The sequence below is a fragment of the Cottoperca gobio genome, chromosome 12, assembly GCF_900634415.1.
Source record: "Cottoperca gobio chromosome 12, fCotGob3.1, whole genome shotgun sequence".
Taxonomy (NCBI): Eukaryota; Metazoa; Chordata; class Actinopteri; order Perciformes; family Bovichtidae; genus Cottoperca; species Cottoperca gobio.
Window position 1 is genome coordinate 931,488 of NC_041366.1, and position 21,013 is coordinate 952,500.

General features: G+C 41.1%; 1 protein-coding gene across 1 annotated transcript in view; it reads left to right on the top strand.

The window, feature by feature from the left end:
• Nucleotides 1-21,013, top strand: part of dcc (DCC netrin 1 receptor) — a 279,414-nt gene that overhangs the window by 140,140 nt on the left and 118,261 nt on the right. Inside the window, exons 8-12 of the mRNA XM_029444368.1 lie at nt 3,056-3,215; nt 9,268-9,422; nt 9,902-10,050; nt 10,207-10,345; nt 15,966-16,015. Of these exons, the coding sequence (XP_029300228.1) occupies nt 3,056-3,215; nt 9,268-9,422; nt 9,902-10,050; nt 10,207-10,345; nt 15,966-16,015 (653 nt within the window). The remainder of the gene's footprint in view (nt 1-3,055; nt 3,216-9,267; nt 9,423-9,901; nt 10,051-10,206; nt 10,346-15,965; nt 16,016-21,013) is intronic.

Sequence of the window (21,013 nt, forward strand, 5' to 3'; positions counted from 1 at the left end):
CACAGACCGATGACGCCATCAGGACCACATCATCTGCAAAGAGCAGCGATGAGATCCTCAGGCCACCGAACTGCAACCCCTCTCCTCCACGACTACGCCTCGATATCCTGTCCATGAAAATTACAAACAGGATTGGTGATAAAGCGCAGCCCTGGCAGAGGCCAACATTCACTGGGAACGTGTCCGACTTACTGCTGAGTATCCGGACACAACTTTCGCTTTGGGCGTACAGGGACTGGATGGCCCTCAGAAGTGACCCCCTCACCCCATACTCCTGTAGCACCTCCCACAGTATCACCCGGGAGACCCGGTCATACGCCTTTCCCAGATCCACAAAACACATGTAGACCGGTTGGGCGTACTCCCAGGCCCTCTCCAGGATCCTTGCGAGAGTGAAGAGTTGGTCCGTTGTTTCAGGACCAGGACGGTCCCGCATTGTTCATCTCCAATCAGAGGTTCGACTATCGGCCGAACCCTCCTTTCCAGCACCTTGGAGTAGACTTTACCGGGGAGGCTGAGAAGTGTGATACCCCTGTAGTTGGTACACACTCTCTGGTCCCCCTTTTTGAATAGGGGAACCACCACCCCAGTCCGTCGGTACCCTGCAACTGTTTCCAGAGTCCTCCCGGATAACATAACCCGAAAGGACTCCTTCTTCAGTCGAATGGCTTCCCTGACCACCGGGGTCCACCGCGGTGTTCAAGGGTTACCGCCCCTTGAGGCACCTAAGACCTTGAGACCACAGCTTCTCACCGCAGCTTCAGAAATAGAGGTTTTGAACATCGCCCATTCAGGTTCAATGCCCCCAACCTCCACAGGGATGTCTGAAAAGTTCCGCCGGAGGTGTGAGTTGAAGATCTCCCAGACAGGGTCTTCCTCCAGATGTTCACAGTTCACCCGCACTACCCGTTTGGGCTTACTAGGTCTGTCCAGAGTCTTCCCCCACCCCTTGATCCAACTCACCACCAGATGGTGATCAGTTGACCGCCCCTCTCTTCACCCGAGTGTCCAAAACATGCGGCCTCAGATCAGATGATACGATCACAAAATCGATCATTGTTCTTTGGCCTAGGGTGCTCTGGTACCATGTACACTTATGAGCATCCTTATTTTTGAACATGGTGTTTGTTATGGCCATTCCATGACTAGCACAGAAGTCCAACAACAAACGACCGTTTGGATATAGATCAGGGAGGCCGTTCCTCACAATCACGCCTCTCCAGGTGTCTCCATCGTTTCCCACGTGCGTGTTAAAGTCTCCCAGCAAGACTACGGAGTCCCCTACTAGAGCCCCCTGCAGGGCTCCATTCAGGGTCTCCAAGAAGGCCGAATACTCCGAACTGCGGTTTGGGGCATAGGCACAAACAACAGTCAGAGTTTTCCCCCCCATAATCCGAAGGCGTAGGGAGGTGACCCTCTCGTCCACTGGGGTGAACTCCAACATAGCGGCGCTCAGCCGGGGGCTTGTGAGTATCCCCACGCCCTCCTGACGCCTCTCACCTTGGGCAACTCCGGAGAAGAATAGAGTCCAACCCCTATCCAGGAGTATGGTTCCAGAGCCAAGACTGTGCGTGGAGGTAAGTCCCACCAGATCCAACTGGTAGCGCTCCACCTCCCGCACTAGTTCCGGCTCCTTCCCCCACAGAGAGGTGACGTTCCACGTCCCCAGTGCCAGCCTCTGCTGCCTGGGTCTGGTCCGTCGAGGTCCCTGACCATCACTGCCACCCGTGTGACAGCGCACCCGACCCCAGCGGTTCTTCCTGTGAGTGGTGGGCCCACAGGATGGATGGATGGGAGGCACTACCTAGCTTCTTTGGGCTGTGCCCTACAAGGCTCCGTGGCAAACCCGGCCACCAGGCGCTCGCTGCCGGGCCCTCCCTCTGGGCCTGGCTCCAGATGGGGGCCCCGGGCTTACTTAGAATGTATACTTCAATCTCAGAGAATTTGAATTTTTATAATGACATAATATAGCAGCCTAATAATAAGAAAATAATATAATATAATAATTAATATAATCAATATGTAATATAAATAATACATATTAAGAATAAGAATTATAATAATACAAACAGAATAATAATAAATATTAAAATACAATTAGCCTACATTTTTTTTTGATGGATGGTGGAAAGAGACTTGGATAATAGATAGGGGGACGCTGGCCCAAAAAAGGTTGAGAACCACTGGTCTAAATCATTCTCTGCATTGTTAGTGGTTAGCTGGCTTGCTACAATATTTTATCATTTAGTCTTGCAAGTAGTCGTTCTAGAATGACATATTATGGGAAGACATGAGCTGTCTCCAACTGTCATGTGACCCTTGCCTTGCACTCTGTAACAGTCCCTTACGAGTCAGCCAACTCTGACAAACTAATTTGCATATTAAAATGCGGTCACAGTTTAGGTTCAAGATGTAATAACAGCAGGAGTAAATGGAAAGGCCTGTGATCAGATGTCAATGTCCAGTTACAGATCGCTGGTTGATATTGGTTCATGTGTTTCTCATTCATGAAGATAACTTAATCAGGAATTGCTAATTTCTCAAAGGAACATAATCCTAATTTTAAAGTACATCTATTTGAGTGTTTGAATTATCCATGAAGGCTGATATGTCAGTCATTAATTAGATCCTCACATTATTCTGGGTTTAGATTTAATGTGAGAGGAGACAGCAGTGTTTATGTTCAGATATCTGTTGATGATGACTATAGCATTCAAATGCTCTGCTGCTTTTTCTTGCTGCCTGTGATCTTCTTTACCACTCTTCTTCCTTCTTTTCTTCCTTCTTGTCTCTTTCACGTCTTTCCGTTCCTTATCTGCTCATCTCATTTGTCATTTGCTCCTTTTGTTTATTTCTTTGCTCTGCGGCCTGCATCTTCCCTCCACCTCCTTGTCCCTGCTTCTCCTCCCTTCCTCTGTCTTTCCCTCTCCCCTGGATGAACTTTTAACAGAGGCCACGCCCACTCAGTATAGACCCGCCCTCACTCCTCCTCCTCCTCTGCCTGCTCCTTCTGGCACCCCCTTGACTTACTCCTCCTCCTCTGATCCCCCACCAGTGTCCCCCAGCCCAGGCGTTGCCCTTCCCTCTGCCCCCCGCGACCTGGTCCCTGTCCTAGTGTCCAGCCGATTTGTCCGACTCAGCTGGAGCCCCCCAGAGGAGACCGGTGGAACTGTGCAGACCTATGGCATTTATTACTCCCAGGACGGAGTCGAGAGGTAAGATGGGATTTCTTTGGTCCATTTGGTCAGATTCTGAATCTGGTGGACGAGACACAAACTCACAGTTCTGGTCACTATTATTGGCAGTCTTGAATTTGTTGTATAACCTGTACAATATCTTAATAAATGGAAATGTACAAAGTTTGTATCATCAGAATATTTTAATAGGATGTCCAAATTCAACAAAAAAATAATAATATTTCAATTTACATGTAGTAATTTAAAAATAGAAATAGAAAATATGACCTGGACAGTAATAAAGGCACCCTTCCTTAATATTTGGTTGCACACCCTTTGGCAACGATGACTGCCTTCAAACGTTTCTCGTAACCATCTATAAGCTTCTTGCACTTGTCAGCTGGTAGTTTATCCCACTCTTCCTTTGCAATTTGTTCAAGCTCTTGAATGTTTGCAGGATTCCTTTCCCCAATGGCAGATTCAGTTCTCTCCAAAGATTTTTAATGGGATTGAGATCAGGACTCATTGCTGGCCAGTTTAAAACAGTAAATATTTTCCTTTTCAACCATTCTTGAGTGCATTTGAATGTGTGCTTTGAGTATTTATCGTGCTGGAGAACCCATGATCTTCGACCCAAACCTAGTTCTCTTACACTGGGTAGCACAATCCGCTCTAAAATCCCTTGGTAATCCTCTGATTTCATGATTCCTTCAATACGGTCAAGGCCTCCAGTACCAGAGGCAGCAAAGCAGCCCCACAACATTATGGATCCTCCACCATGCTTAACTGTAGGTAGGGTGTTCTTTTCCTTATAAGATTCATTTCGTCATCTATAAACAAATCGCAGGTGTGCATTGGCAAAAAGCTCTATTTTGGTTTTGTCTGTCCACAGAAGGTTGCCCAGAAGGATTGTGGTTTGTCCAGGTACTGTTTGGCAAAGATTAGTCGATACTTTCTTTTTTTCAGCAGTGGGGTCCTCCTTGGCCTTCGCCCATAAAGCCCTTCTTGGTTTAGTGTGCAACGTATGATACGTGTTGAAACCATGACTCCAGATTGTTCTAGGTCAGCCTTCAGCTCTTTGGATGCTTTACGTGGTGTTTTTTCCACAGTTTGCACCAACCTTTGAAGACTTCTCGCATTGATTTTCCTCTTACCACCACGTCCAGGGAGGTTCTTAACAGTTGAACTGCACTGTTGAAACAGGGATACCAAGGTCTTTGGAGATGGCCTTGCACCCTTTATTTGGTGATAATAGCACTTCTGATGCTCTCAGACAGCTTCCTTGTCTTCACCATTGTGAAGACAAGAGAATAACAAGTGGCTTTTTTAAGCATTAAAGTCATCATTCATTGGTTAATTCAAGTCATGTGGGAACTGACAATTGATCACAGGTGAGTGTAATTTCTAATTTATCACTGCTGAGTCAAATGTAATTATTTCTTTCAAAATAATTTGAAGGGTGCCAATATCAGTGTCATGGCAATCTTTCAGTTTTTTATAGTATTTTCCTCCTATTGATTTTTAAAGTCTTATTGTTTCATCATTTGCTGTTCTGTACCAAACATCAGTGTCTATAGACCAAAGCTGTTTCACTTGATTCATTTTTTTCCATTAGATATTCTACATGATGTATTTAAATTTCATGGGTGCCAATAATGGTGACCAGAACGTATGTTCACATTTTCAAACTTTCTTTTGAATCTAAGCTTTTTGCTAGTGAATTAATTAGTTCTGAAGTATTTGGTTATAGGCCAAAGTATTGAGTGAACATAAGTTATATCCTGAAAATGGTGCTAGATCAAAAGCAAGAGGATAAGCAAAGTTATTACAATTCATCATGAGAGGGGCATGAATTAGTGTACCAAAATTCATGACAATCTATGAAATCTATCAAAAATTGATGAGACATTTCACAAAAAATGTGAGCCTTATGGTGGAGCTAGAGGAAAAGTCAGGGGATAACCAAAGTCTTTGGGATCAATCCTCTGGGAATACAACCCATTCAATAGTTAGATATTTCAGTCTGGACCAAGTGGACGACTGACAGACCAACCAACTGAAATTGCCATTCAAAGAGCCAAACCGCTGTTATAGCATAGACTTGAATGTGTGTGAACCATAATACTGTATAACAGGACACTCCATGTTGTTGAAAAAAGCACAAAGGACATACGAACAATATATTCAAGATGGCACTTCTTTCCTTTGATCACAGCTATGCTGCACACAGCAGCTCTGAACGTTTAGTAGAAAAAGCTCTGGGTGACATATTGGCGAGTCCCCCGCTGGTGTTAAATGCTAACCTCTGACAGTCGGGACTCCAGCTGAAGGCTTTCACACCCAGGCTTTTAAGCTTTGTTACCTCAGGGACTAACCGGCCTGCAGTGCTTTACGGTTCTGAACGGTACGCTGGACAAAAGAGCCACTGACGTTTCATCATGAAACGATACAATAGAGAGATTTTGTCAGTCCTAATGACTTAGAGAAGAAACAGAGGCAGAATGTTTGTCAGTTCTAAAAATCCAGAGATTTTTCAGCACTAATAACTTGTCGAAAAATAAGAGGAGGAAAGGAGAGAGATAAAACAAGGCAAAACAATAAAAGATTATAGGAGAAAGAGAGATGACAGGAAGGGAGAGTGGAGATGAATTTTTTGTCAGTTGTAATGAATTCCAGGAAATATATTGAAAATAAAATTGAGAAATGGGAAAAGAGATCAAGAGAGAAAAATGGAAAAAGAAGGGAAGCATTAAGCATTATATGGACAGAAAGATGAGTTTTGACTCTATTGAGAGGCTTTTGTCACAGTCCCTACACATTTTAGCTTGGCATTTCATACTGCTTATTACTTTCACAATATATATATAATACAATATATTTAGTGTGGTGGTGATGGCCTAGTGGTCTAGTGGTAAGGCTTCCAAATATAACAGCAGATGGTTGTGAGTTCAATACCAGGGCTGCTCCTGAGCAAGGTTCTTAACCCTAAGTTGCTGCAGGGAGACTGCAGTTAGTTCACTGTAAGTCTCTCTGGATAAGAGCATCTGCTGAATGACTGCAATGTAATGTACATTTTGCTTGTCAGTGGTACTTAACCGACTTGGCAAAGTTTTTATGGAAAAAAATGTTTTCATGTAATGTGAGCATGCAATGTGAATGGAGCAGAACACATACAAGGTTGGCTTGTATTTTATTTGCTCTCTAATAAAGTCCATAAAAACAACATCAGATAATGGACCCAGTAAGCAGTAAAATCTGAATACATGTTCTTATAAATAAATGCTGTCAGTCCACAAAGGTGTACTGGTGCTGCTCAGATGTACATGTCGCCTACAGCCCGAGAGTAAAACAATTTAAACATATTAACATAAACATCATCAAGGCCATCTGCTGTTTTTCCACAGCCTCTGTAGATTTTATGAACGTAGACATAATCCATCTCACAGAGAATAAACTCCGGACCCTGCTAACAGGGGGTCTGAGCTGCTCTCTTCTCTGTCCGCTGCAGCCCAGTGTCCCAATTAGATTTATACTGGTCTGACCTGCACCTCACAATTTACATCCAGTGCAAGAAGTATTGTAAAGAGCTTGCGTCCTGTTACAACTAACCTTTTCCATACCCACAATCTTTCCCTAACCTTAACCATACTGTAGTTGCCTTGTGCAGATAACATAAAACAAACCTAGATGCTAACATCAGAAAGCTAAAATGCTGATGTTTAGCAGGTATAATGTTTACCATGTTCACTATATTAGTTTAGCTTTTTTGCATACTAATACTTGCTAATTAGCACTAAACTCAAAATACAGCTGAGGCTAATTAGAATGTTATTAGTTGGGGAACTTAGTCATAGTATTTGACGCATCGAAGTTTTGACCTGATGATGGTGCTAGATAAAATTAAGGGGCCAAAAATATTTCCATCACTCATCATTCTTTTGCTTTTATAGGCCTATTGGGGATGAATGTCATTAGGAATTGTGGCTTCTTGTTGCCACTAAGTTGATCTCTCAGTTGTAGCCTAAACATTAACCTTATTTATTTTATGGCCAATATTTCTTCACATTTTGAAAAAGTGACATCCCTAGTTAAAGCTGAACAAGGTGAGACAGGTTCTGCTAATGATAAAATCAGAAGAAACATGGAAAGATGTGAAGGAATAATGAAAATAGAAGCAGAGGAACAACCGTCTCCGTCTGTCTGCTGATTATTTGTTTTTGAGCCGACTGAATGACCTCAGACTGTGGCCTCTGAAGGGCAACGAGGATTCACACTGTGTGACAGACACCGTCCTGCTGGTTAACTCGACATCCAGCTAGGCCACTCTGCCTTTTTACTCAGCAGCTCAGCGGAGATCCACAAACCCTGAGAACTGCTTGTATTTTCTTTCACCTTTGCGTCTCTCTGTTGGTGCTGCTGCTGCTGCTACTGTGGTTGATGATGATGATGATGATGATGATGATGATGATGACAATGATGATGACGATGATGATGATATTGAAATATTGTGTGAAAACAACAAAAGTCAACTTTCTAATATCTTTGCAATATCCAGATATTGGGTAAGAAATATTGAGATATTTTATTTTCTCCTTATCACCTGGCCTCAGTCAAGATATGACAGCTCTCATTTTCACTTTTATGCTGATGATACAATCATTTTTACTGCTGCGCTTCAACCCTTGTGAAGCTGCTGACCACTTACAAAGTGCTTTGAATATCTCAATTGAAACCTGTTCTCAATGCTGATAAGACCGAGCTTATGTTAGACAAGGGTAGACCAAATAATATTCTTAAGGGAAAAGTCATCACTATTAAAGCCTGGGTATTCAGATGGATCATTCCCATACTTTTACTTGTACAGTGCTGGGTGAAAAAACTGAGGCTTAAATTAAGTTTCTATTCAGAAACAAGTTGTGTTTTTCTTTTAATGTAAAAAAAAAAAGAGACTTGTTGCTGCCACATTTTTACTTGTGTTGGACCATTGGGATATTTCATATTTGCATGCCTCAGCTCAGGCATTGCATATGATTGAAAACGCCTTAAAAACGGATTTTCTTACTTTGTGAAGTTTTATTTATTGATTCAACAAAAATGATTGCTTCCAGTCTTTTTGCTTAAGTTAAGTTAAGGTAACTACATTCTGAATTCAGCTTTGTGTTGAATGCACATAACTTATATTAATATCAATCTTCTCATCTCATTCTAGACAAGCGGATAAAAAATGAAAAATGTTTTCTAAAATGTTGAACTATTCCTTTTAAGAATCACTCTGTTACACTTTTTAATCATCTTAAAATGAGCAGAGCAGACATGAATGTGGAATTTATTGTCAGCAGCAGTTATCATTCATTCATCTGTGCTTGTTGCTCATAATAAACTGTCCTCTTTCACTGACAGTAGTATTCGTTTATATCTAGTGGGAACAGAATTTTCCACACTGTTTTAAAATGATGTGTACAGTTTTCTAGAGCCTACTTCTAAATGAAGGATTAGTTACTATCTGCAAATCAAGCAGTGTTTGTGTCAGATGTTCTTCTGTGCTTTTCACTGGATACAATCAAGACAAGAAAGTGCAGTGAGATCAAAATGAGAAAGATACACCAGCATATACAATGTTTTTGTCAGTTCTCATCAAAGTGCAGCAAACCAAGTACCAAATATTTTGTATTAGAATGATTTAGAAAATGTCTCCAATATTTATTTTAATGCTGTATTTGATGCTGCAGTGAATCATGCTAATCTTTGCAGCTGTCTCTTCAGTGATTTGGTGATTGGTTGAGGACTGAGAGGCTGCAGAGGTGCTGTAATCTGAGGATTAGCTGTGGTCACTGCAGGATTACACAGATTACATCTGACTACAGCTCAGATTATCTGTACTGTTACAAAATAATACTGGATTCTCTTTTAAATGCAGCGCCATTTGATTCTCATAGTAAACTATTTTTTAAATAAATAATCAAAGTGAGTAATATGTGAAAAAATATTTATTTTCATTAAAATAAAATCAATTATATTGTGATATGTGATTTGTGTGTTAAATGTGCAAATAAAGTATTTTAGTGTATGACATAGTGTTTTCCTGTGTCAGGGAACGGTCAGTGAACATTTCAGAGCCGGAGTCTCTGGAGCTGATGGTGTCCAACCTGAAACCAGAGGAGAGCTACAGCTTCAGAGTCATTGCTTACAATGACAGGGGGCCAGGAGAGAGCTCTGCCCCCCTGAGGATCACCACCAAACCTGACCGTATGACACACACACACACACACACACACACACACACACACACACACACACACACACACACACACACACACACACACACACACACACACACAGAGAGACACACACAATCTCAAATCTGTTCTTTACTTTACTTTTGCACACTGCTTTATATTTCTTAATATTTTTGGTCTATTGCAAAAACAACCACAACACATTACACAAGTAATGAAGCTCCTGCAGCTTGAATTTGGTTAACTAAACACATTTCATCTTTAAAAATTGCTTTTTTAATGATTCTCTTGTGAGGACATTGTGGAAGTGCCATACTAAATCACAGGAGTGCTGCTCTAATGTAACTGGCTCGGAAGAGTATCCTTCCCTGTAGTAATGGCAGTACATGTAGCAGTGGAAGATGTAATAGTAGCCGTAGTGTTAACAGCAGTAGTGTCAATATTTTTGATTGTGTGTGAACAGCGTGTTGTCTCTGTGTGTCTCCACAGTCCAGGTTCCCAGCAGGGTGGAGTCTCTCCTAGCTGAGGCTCTGTCTCCCACCTCCGTCCAGGTGAACTGGGAGCCTCCCAGCCAACCAAACGGCCCCATCCTGAGCTACAGACTGCTGTGGACCGAGAGCCCGTCAAGCAAGGAACAGGTCAGCACCATCACTGCCTTTGTACTTCCTGTCAGTCCAGTCACTTCCTGTTGCTTTGTGGAGTTTGATAAACCTTTGAGTGATGACTTAATAATTGAAACACCACACCAAGAGGAAACAGCCAAAGTGTAATCGCTCCTCTGTATTTGTGTTCAGAGTGTGGAGGTGAACGGACTCAACTACAAGATGGAGGGACTCAATAAGTTTACAGAGTACACAGTTCGAATAGTGGCGATCAACCGCTACGGACCAGGCACCGCACTAGAGACCGTCAGTGTCACCACCCAATCAGACGGTGAGCTCTACCTTAACATCTACACAGTGACATTATTGTATATATGTATCTTAAGCTGTATGATTGTCCTTATGTGCTTTTTCTATGTTCCTCTTTATATACACCCCCGAAAAAGACTAAGCAACTTAATTATATCATATTATAAAATGCCATTTACTCCACACTAAATAAATAAAATGTACACAAAAATGTAAAATTACACATAATAGCACATTCACAAACACTGAGGACATGAAGCCAATCGTAGCTGTGGCCCTGAGGAATGTCTGCAATCAGTCAGGATTAAGAGATTCAGTCCGAAAAATATGAAGAGGAGTTTAACCTGAAAGTCCTTGGTTGTTTATATGAGAACATCCTCACTCAATATATTTTGTCCTAGATGAGTTTAAGAGATCAATACATACTCAAAACATTTGCTGTGCAGCCGCAGTAATATTTTAAGTGACATTAGCATTTTTAGTAATTGCATGTTGTTCAAGTTTAGGTTGTCAACTATTGTCCACACAGCATTTCAATGTAAAACTCCTTAAATTAAGTTTATAAATAATGTATAAACTTATTAATATTTCAAAACAGTGTTCAGAAAATGAGAGTGTAGTTTGAGAGTGTCTGCTGTCTGCAGTGTGACTGCTTTGAACTGGTCCATCAGCAGCCGTTCAGCTGAGACCAGAGAACTGCTGCACCAGGGGCTGCATATTACATATGTGTGTGTGTGTGTGTGTGTGTGTGTGTGTGTGTGTGTGTGTGTGTGTGTGTGTGTGTGTGTGTGTGTGTGTGTGTGTGTTTGAGAGAGAGAGAGGAGAGGTGCTATTGTTTTGGATGAAGGATCAAGAAAAATTGAAAAGAAAGATTTTTTGTTGAGGAAAACGCTGAAATATATGGTACATTGGCGAACAATGGTGATGTACAAGAAACATGTGTCTTATTTGTAACTTAAGCTTCAACTGTTCTTCAGATCTATGTAACTGTAACCATTATCACATTGATACGTGTATTTCCACATGGTTTCCATTCATTTGGGGTTTGACTGGGGCTCTTTAGTGTCCTCTTCTTCTGGTTGGCACCTGACTAGAGAATGAGCACCACCACCTGTTGAACCAACTGCTAATGTTCGCCAAACAGCAGTGCATCAATTCACATGTTGTTTTGATGATTTTCTGTAAATTCAGTTCAAATTTGCACTCCATTTGAAGGGAACCCTGCGTGTTAACTGCAGACTAGCTATGCGGTTGTACCATAGTGAGTTATATAAAAATTCACCCCTGAACATAAATAGTTGTCACAAATAGATAGTGAACATTCAAGGAACTATAGTGTTGGACCCTTCCCTGTAGGCTTCATTGCTTTGCTGTCTGGGTTGTACATGTGAAAGAGGTGGACTTTGCATTACCTGCAACTTCCTGAGAAGGCTGGGGTCCTTCAAAATCTGCAAAAAACTACTGTTGATGTTCTACCAGTCTGTGGTGGCCAGCGCTCTCTTCTATGCTGTGGTGTGTTGGGGAGGAAGCAACAAGAAGAGGGATGCTGGGTGGCTGGACAGACTGGTGAGGAGGGCTGGCTCTGTAGTGGACACAGAGCTGGACTCCCTGGTGACAGTAGCAGAGAGAAGGACCCTTGATAAACTGTCATCCATCCTGGACAACGCCAACAACCCTCTGCACAGCACATTCACCCGGCAGAGGAGCGTGTTCAGCGGCAGACTGCTGTCCCTGTCCTGCTCCACAGACAGACTCAAGAACTCTTTTGTCCCCTTGGCCATAATACTGTACAACTCCTCTTAGTGATGGCAGGGGATTCAGATTCAGATTCAATTAAATTCAAACCATAACAGTTATCACTTAATTTTATTTTTTTTATTTTTTTTGTACTCTACATTTGTAATGGCGGGAGGGGTAATGTTGTATGTCAGGTCTTTTCAGCTACTGGATGCCTACATTTCCCTCAGGATTAATAAAGTATCTATCTATCTCTCTCTCTCTCTCTCTCTCTCTCTCTCTCTCTCTCTCTCTCTCTCTCTATCTCTATCTATCTATCTATCTATCTATCTATCTATCTATCTATCTATCTATCTATCTATCTGTCTGTCTATCTATCTATCTATCTATCTATCTATCTATCTGTCTGTCTGTCTGTCTGTCTGTCTGTCTGTCTATCTATCTATCTATCTATCTATCTATCTATCTATCTATCTATCTATCTATCTATCTATCTATCTATCTATCAATAACAGATCAACAGCAGCATATTTAATATGAAATAAGAAGAAATATAATGGATCTAAACTTGCTTTGTAAAACATAATAACTCAGATGTTGTTGTTAAGTTTCACTATTTACTAAACTAGTCGAGTACTGAACTGCAAGAGCAACTTAAAAACGGTGAGCCTTAGTGGAAAAGTTGTGGATAAGGTGATAGTGAGTTACACATTATCAGCGGCGTGGCCACTTTGTGATACTTGGGTGCCGTCTCAGGTCACTAACCATTTCCTGTGTGGTCCACACACGTTGATATTTCTTTAGGAGGCACCTGGAAGCTTTTTGACATCATCCTGGATCCATCATTTTCATACAAGATCACATTATTTATGTCATATGGATTGTATTTTTCAGAGGCTATGTCCATATGTTATACTTTTGTAATTTTAGTTTAAACCATTAAAACAATGAACTAACATTATGAACAGAGTGTGAAGAGGTAACAGTGCTGACGTTATGTTAAACACGTCTCTGTGTTGTGTTGCAGAGATATCTACTGAAGTTAGCATGCTAACAGCTAGCTGCGCTCCGTCCAGTCTGTAATACCACTTGTTCCTCTAGAGGTGATAGTGAGTCATTGTAGCTGCAGTCTGCCTCAGTACAGAGAGAAGAAGAAGTACAGCTGCTTCATCTGACTTGTCAGTAATAAATCCATGGTCTGGGTACATTATAATAGTTTGTTTATCGGATTAAATCCAAAGTGGCAGAAACGAGAAAAAGAATCACATATTTACCTCCACCTGCTTCAAATTCAGCTAGAGCAAACTCCTGCACTGGGGGTCTGCAAACTAGAGCTACACTTTGGGTTTACATCCGGAACAGAGACTTAAATATCTCCTCTCAATGGAACATTGAGATTCACATACAGCTGCTGACTGGTGCTGATACGGTCTGTTTAAATGAATAAACTTCCATAGTGACAGTGAGAGAAAATGGAGGCATCTGTCCAGCTGCCATGCACCATAAAAATGATCTGTAATAACACACACACATACACTTACAGAGACACAGACGCAGAGTGGCTGCATTATGAATCTTCTGGCTGTGTTTCAATAATTATCAATGACTCGTGGGCTAATTGAATCCACAATAAAACTGACACACACACACACACACACACACACACACACACACACACACACACACACACACACACACACACACACACACACACACACACACACACACACACACAGTCAGTGAGCAGCTGAATCAACAGATAAGCTGCTGACATTTAATTAGGTGTCTGGTTGAACAGACGCTGAGTTCATTCAAACCAAAAAACTTAGATTATCAATTTGCACGACTCTGATTCATGTCTGTTGCCTCTTCATCATCACACTGTTCATCCTCGTCCTCATGCTACCCATCCTCCTTATCTTTGTCTTAGCTATCATTAGGGATGGGAATTGATAAGATTGTATCGATACTGATTATATTATCGATTCCTGTTATCGATCCGATTGTTTATAGATTCCTGATCAATTGTTAGGTGGAGAAAGAGTAAATACAGGTTTATTAGTATTAACTTACTTTTATTTCCTAATATCTGAACACAACATGCAAACGCGGCGCTACTGGGTTGAAGAGATGCAGTACTCGCCTGTAGAGTACGTTACATTTCTGCACTTTAAGGGCATGCTGTGTTCACAAATGCTTCAGCAGCAGCAAGTATTTTGCCCCTCGAATTAAATCGACGTTTTGAAATTACAACTTGTGCTGTTGTCTACTCTTGTGAGCAAGCTCACAGCCTGCACGGCTTTGAGCTTGAGCTTGCTCAGTAGTCACAGCAGCATGTGAGTTCTTTGTTTTCAAGTTCTAGTTCTTCATCTTTTTTCTTGTTTTTGTTTGTGTCCATTATACTATTTGTATTATACCCTGCACCTTCATCTTTATTTTCTTCTTCTTTGTTTTTGGTTGTCACGGTTTTCTGTATTTGTCTTGTTCTTCCTGTTCATCATCGTCTTTGTTGCATTTATCTTAGTTTTCTTGTTTGTCCTTTCCATCCGACTATTTATTTTTCTCATATTTCTTCTTCTCTTTCTTCTTCTTCTCCTTCCTCATCTTTGTTTTGGATCTTGTTCCAGGACTGACGTCAGAATCAGTCTGATGTCCTGACGGTGCACTGTGTGTGTGTTTGATGACACCCGTCATGTGTCCGCTGGTAATTTTGTTTTGCTGTAGTGACACAGTCAGACTCTCAGTGACGATCCGTCTGCTTCCTGTCTGTTCTGATGTCATCATCAGGATAATTTATTGACAACGGTAATCTGACACCAAACAGAGTTGACTCAGTTCTCAACCAACACACTGACACTGTAAAGAAATAGTAATAAAGCAACATCTTCTGTAATGAGGCGTTTAGGTCCAGGCTCTCAAAAGAAACACACTAAGTGTACATGTATTTAGCCTAGCTTAGCACAAAGACTGGAAACAGGGGGAAACCAGAAACTCTGAATAATTTTATGAAACGGATATTCATCTTCAGGTGTGCTATTCAGTATATTCTAAAATGTCCCCTGGTCCTGACATCACGTCCGGATCTGCCTCTGTTTCACTAGCTTCTGTAACCCAATGCGATCTCTCAATCAGCATTTATTTCATCAGTCTTTCAGAAAAGAATTATCAGTGTGGCAGAGCACCAGAGCAGAGTCGGGCACTTATCATCTTAACTTGGTTTTGTCCATAACCATAATTTATTGAGGCCAACATGAGTACAACAATGAAAACATTTAAATAATATCACCTGCAAAAAATGTTTTCATCTGTTTTCACAGATAAAAAATAAAAATAAAACTTAATAAGTGATGCTGGCAACAACCTTTTTTCAGCTGTTCTTAAGTCACAGGATACAAAATTAAACAATTTAGACTTGGAAAGGTTTTTCTCACTTGTCTCGACTCATGGACTGAACCACACAATCCACTGTTGAGTAAGGTTACACTCCAATGCTGTATTTCTATTTGATTTATAATAGAATTATACAATTTGCATTATTACATTTGTCAATGGGATTTTGGATAAGGGTTTCTCACTTCTGTAGCAGGACACAAATGTTATGTACTACTCATTGTGATTGGTGAGTGATGGGTTTGAAGCTGTTTGGCTTGTGAGCTCAGTGTGAAGCTGTGATCTGTTTTTCATCCTCAGGTTGTTTGTATCAGAACATTTTCTAAAGCAAAAAAAGAAACATGTCGGTTAAGTAAAATAAACGTAATATAATACAAGTTAAATGTGAAAAGTCCTCCCCACACTTTATAATTAATTATCCACATTTACACAGAGCAGAAGTTGTCTGTGTGTTTCATATGTGACTTATTAATAACCTGATATATAGTATTTATACTGTTTCTGTGTCTCTGCAGTACCCAGTGCTCCTCCGCAGAACATCACCTTAGAGGTTGTCCTGTCCAGGGTGAGTTTACATTTTGACACTTTTCTTTCCTCCTCTCTCTGTTCACATCTCCACACTGCACCAACAACAGTCACATAAACAAACTGCTCATTATGGTGTGATAAACAGTAAAGAAAAATAAAACATCATCTACTGAACTTCCTTTAATTCACAATTTTTTTTTAAAATCACATTTCTAACATTCTAACATTTTGCATGGTCACACTGAGAGAGTCTGAGCTTGTTATTCCAACTGTCGCCAACATAAACCATTTAACATTCATGACTGATTTCCCAGGTTTCTCCCTGAGATATAGTGACACACATTCAAACTGTGACACTGCCATCATTCAACAGTTACTCTGGTGATCTGACCTCATTTTACTGATTGATGTGATCTACAAATGTATATGAGAATGCTCTTGACTTTATTATCCTTTCAAGCAAAATGTGCCTTTCACTAGCCAGCCATTTAAAATACAACAGAAGCGGAAACAGAAAATACTGCGTGAGGTGAAGTGGTATTCTGAAAACAACAAGTTAGTTATTATAGTTGGGAATGTTGATCCTCATCAATGCTGTCAGCAGTTGAAGCAGATGCTGTGATACACAGCTCATGGAGGCTATTATGGCCTTTAACCTCTTACAGTATTTACCCGAAAATACCTACAAATGATATACCCAAAATACACAATTTGATTGGCGGTAAACACGTCAAATTGTACAAATAACACAGTAAACAGTGACAATGTCATTATTTTTTGTCACCGATGAAACTATCACCAGGCTGCATTAGAAATCCCAAACAAGTTGTTGAGTTAAAAGTTAAAAGTTTAAAACCCTTAGTGTGTCAAGAATCATAACTCAGTGTCATAATTTGGGATTGAAACATAAACACGCAGACAATACACCCATTTCTAAATCCAGTCTGACATCAACTGCAAATAAATGTCCATACATCATGGAAAAAAGACGCTCCTGATACCTCCAGAAGTTGCCTGAGAATCATCACAAAGTTTTCTTCAGTATCAAAGTAATCCTGTGCAACCAGGAACTGCTAATAGCTCATTTGCCAAAGGTTGCCCACTGTAAACAAATATAGGCTGAAGACAACGGGGTGTTCGATATTGTCAGCAGAACATTTCACAACTTCACTTGACTTTATTGTCACTTTGATGAAAATTGGTCTTGCAGCAGCCATTGAAATACAACAGGAGACATGTAGTACATTAATATGTAAAACATAAACAAATGGACACAAACCAAAAGAGCCAACCTGGACTTTTACAGAAACTGAGAGCTACCTGTAATAATCCAACTCATTTATTCTGATGATCCATAGGAAATGGGGTTTAGAGATTTGCTTAAAGTCTAAAAGTCAGCTGATCTCACTGTCTTAACTTGGAATGTGTGGAACAGCTCTAGTGTGTACAAAACGGCAGAAGATCAATTACTAGAGGCTGCAGATATAATCCTGCATCGGATTCAACCAACAGCAGTAAATGATGATTGGTAGGAATCAGACATCTTATAGCATTTTTTTACCCTGAGTTGACGACATGTTGGAGCTGTCGCCTGATTCACAGACCAACTAGCTCCAAATGTGTCTGTATCTTCTTGTGTAGAACAGTTATATGACATTAGCACTGCTGACAAAGTTCCACTTACTAAATTCTGGGTTTCCGTCAGCAGTAATTTACAATACGGCTGAACGTGACCAGTAAATGGTAACATGCAGTAAAGCTGTATCTGTAAGTATGCACAACAACTGAAGAGGAAAACGGAACTTCAAGCTGCATAGGTTTAATCAGAAGATCTGAATGTGTCTATAGTCACCCAACCACCAATAACTGTATATGTTTGTACTGATGGAAGCTTAAATTGGGATGATCTTTACAACATGGAGGGTACTGTGGCCTCCACAGTTTACACATTGTGGTTTTTCTGGCACCACAAGCATTAGCCTTTACTAACTTCAACTGAAGCCCACTTTGAAAAAACTTTCAGATGTTGGTGGGAATTTTTCTCTTTTTATCATTTGTTTTTCATCCTGCTCAGAAAGCAGCAGCAGAGAAATGATGAATGCTTCCAGAGTTGATGTGAACGGCTCATCATTTATGCCCATAAAGAGGAGGTTCAGGCCGTCTGTGGAGAGCTGACCTCATTTACTTTCTGTTGGCTTATTCTCCTGCATGTGATTGATATTTCTCTGCTGGTCAGCTCTCAGGTCAGGGCTGATCGATCAGTGAAGTCAGAGTTGCTTGACAATCCAGAGCCTCATGTTGCCAGTTTAAAAGGAATAGATAGCAATGGTAAGCAATTAAAAATAAGTGCATAAGTACATAAGTACTGCAGCCATAGTAGTGAAACTATTTGTGCTAATGTTGCCTGATAAAGTTAAATGTATTAAAGCATCAGAACTCCACAGCAGATTGTTTATTTAAGGACAGAAATGTTCACTGCTGAAATGTGTGTGTGTGTGTGTGTGTGTGTGTGTGTGTGTGTGTGTGTGTGTGTGTGTGTGTGTATTTGTGGGTGGGTGGGTAGGTGGGTTCAGCTTCAGTCAGTTTCTCTGCAGCATGTTGCTGCAGGATACAATTTGAATCTTTCTGCTTTCGTCAAGTTTCTGCTGTCAAATCAACTTTTCAGACAAATCTGACATCTCAACTTTCCTCCAGTCATTGGAGCGTTACTGTGTGTGTGTGTGTGTGTGTGTGTGTGTGTGTGTGTGTGTGTGTGTGTGTGTGTGTGTGTGTGTGTGTGTGTGTGTGTGTGTTGAATGCTTGGTTGAACACACAGCCAGAGTTTACAGTATGTCAGTATGTAGTTGTTTTTTACCCAGAATTCTCTAGAGAGACCGGCAGGTAGGTTGACTGTCTCTGTGGCTGCTAGACTTAGGATCAGGAGTGGATACTGGGAACATCCAGCATACTGCAAACTTTAACTCCATTTATGCTCTAAAAATAGCTTTTAGAAGGGTTTCCTTTGGAGCAATTAAATCAAATCAAATCAAATTTATTTATACAGCCCAATATCACAAATTATACATTTGTCTCAGTGTGCTTTACAGACTGTACAGGATACGACACAGTCTATCCTTCGACCCTCGCATCGCACAAGAAAAAACTTCCTAAAAGAAACCCCATAATTAAAGGGGGGAAAATGGAAGAAACCTCAGGGAGAGCAACTGAGGAGGGATCCCTCTCCCAGGACGGACAGACGTGCAATAGATGTCGTGTGTACAGGATAAACAACATAGTACAAATACAACATTTGACAGAAATTATGTTGTGTTGAAAAAGAGAAAGTATGGATGAATCCAGGAAAATGTCAAAAAGGCTTCCAGGCGTCCAGCAGGACCAGGGCAGCAGGCACAGCCACGAATCCTGATCCTGACGTAAACTTTATCAGTGGTAACCTGCCACATGAGAGACACAGCATCCGGGGATGATGCCCCGGATGCTGTGTTAGTAACATACATTTACATAAATGCATACAAATAGAGAGGGAGGGGAGGAGAGAGGAAGAGAAGGAAAGCAGGGAGGTGTCCCCCGGCAGTCTAAGCCTATAGCAGCATAACTAGGAGCTGATCCAGTATCCAATTAAAGCTTGGGTGTCTCTGCAGGAGTCAGATGTGTTACTTTGGAGAACTTGGAGACTCATTTAAACTAATTAAAGAAGCAGCTGTGAAGGTCCAGCTGAGCTTTGTGTGAAGTGTTCATTTGACTTCTGTGGACATGACAAAGGTTTGACAGAGTCCATTATGAAATATCTCAGCTAATATCTTTCTATAAGAGGCTCGGGGTAATTCAGTCTGGTATTCCAACATTCATTTTCCTTTCACACAGACATATTTTCACTCTCACATACGCTCATATCACTCTTGAGACATATTCATGCATCTCCCGGACCTACAGTATGCATGCATATATATAAGGCAGCAGGACATAATTCTCTCTATAGTCAGCAATCAGTAAAAGATGGAGACGTCTGTACAAAGATTACAATGTGTTGACTACCTCTCTAATTCTTGAGTCCTAAACGACATATATCTCCCTACAGGCTCTACCATATATCCTACGAAAGTTAATACCACACACCTTTTCTCCGCATAGTGTAGATTATGTACAGTGTCCGTTCTTTTATAAGATTCTACATTCATACACAGCTCCTGCTCACTCCGTGCTGTGGTTCACACCTATTAAACAAAAGAGGGAGGTTTAGCTAGTGCATACGTCCATGAGTGACACCATGATTTCAATCTCAGAACGTAGGGAGGGACTAACAGAAGAGTGTGTGGAATTCTCAAGTCAAGGTTGGCCCCCCAGCTGTTTAACTGCCTGTTAGGCCCTTGGAATTAAGGTGATACTACAAACAGTTTGCTATCTACATGGAGGTAAACCCCGCCTCCAATCCCGGCGCACCTAGCACAAGTAAACACAAACGATGCTGCGATTAAACTTGCTTGAGTAACGCGAGGTGAAAATACGCTTTGTGTACAGTGTGAACACACACAGGTCTCTGATGTGGAAAGAGCAGTTCTATGTAACATATAAAGGATATACTGACATTTTCTATTATTTAAATTGATTAATTATTTAAAAAGAATTTTCTCTCCAGTCTCAAAGGTCATTCCTGGTCATTCCTGTAAAATGTAATGACAAGACACGACATGTTATGGAGTTTTTATTACTGTAATATAGAATAATCTTATTTTTGACATTGTGATATAACACAGTTCACTGGCTGCAGTTTGGCTGCAGAGTTATTGCAGGAAAGTTTCTGATCCATGAAGAGTCGCTGGACGTGACCTTTACTGTGTCCAGAGGAAAGAAGAAAGTTTCAGCCAGTTTTAACTTTAACACCCACCCACCCACCCACACACACACATACACACACACACACACACACACACACACGCCCACACCCACACACAGACACAGACCCACGGCCACGCCCACACACACACACACACACACACACACGCCCACACCCACACACAGACACAGACCCACGCCC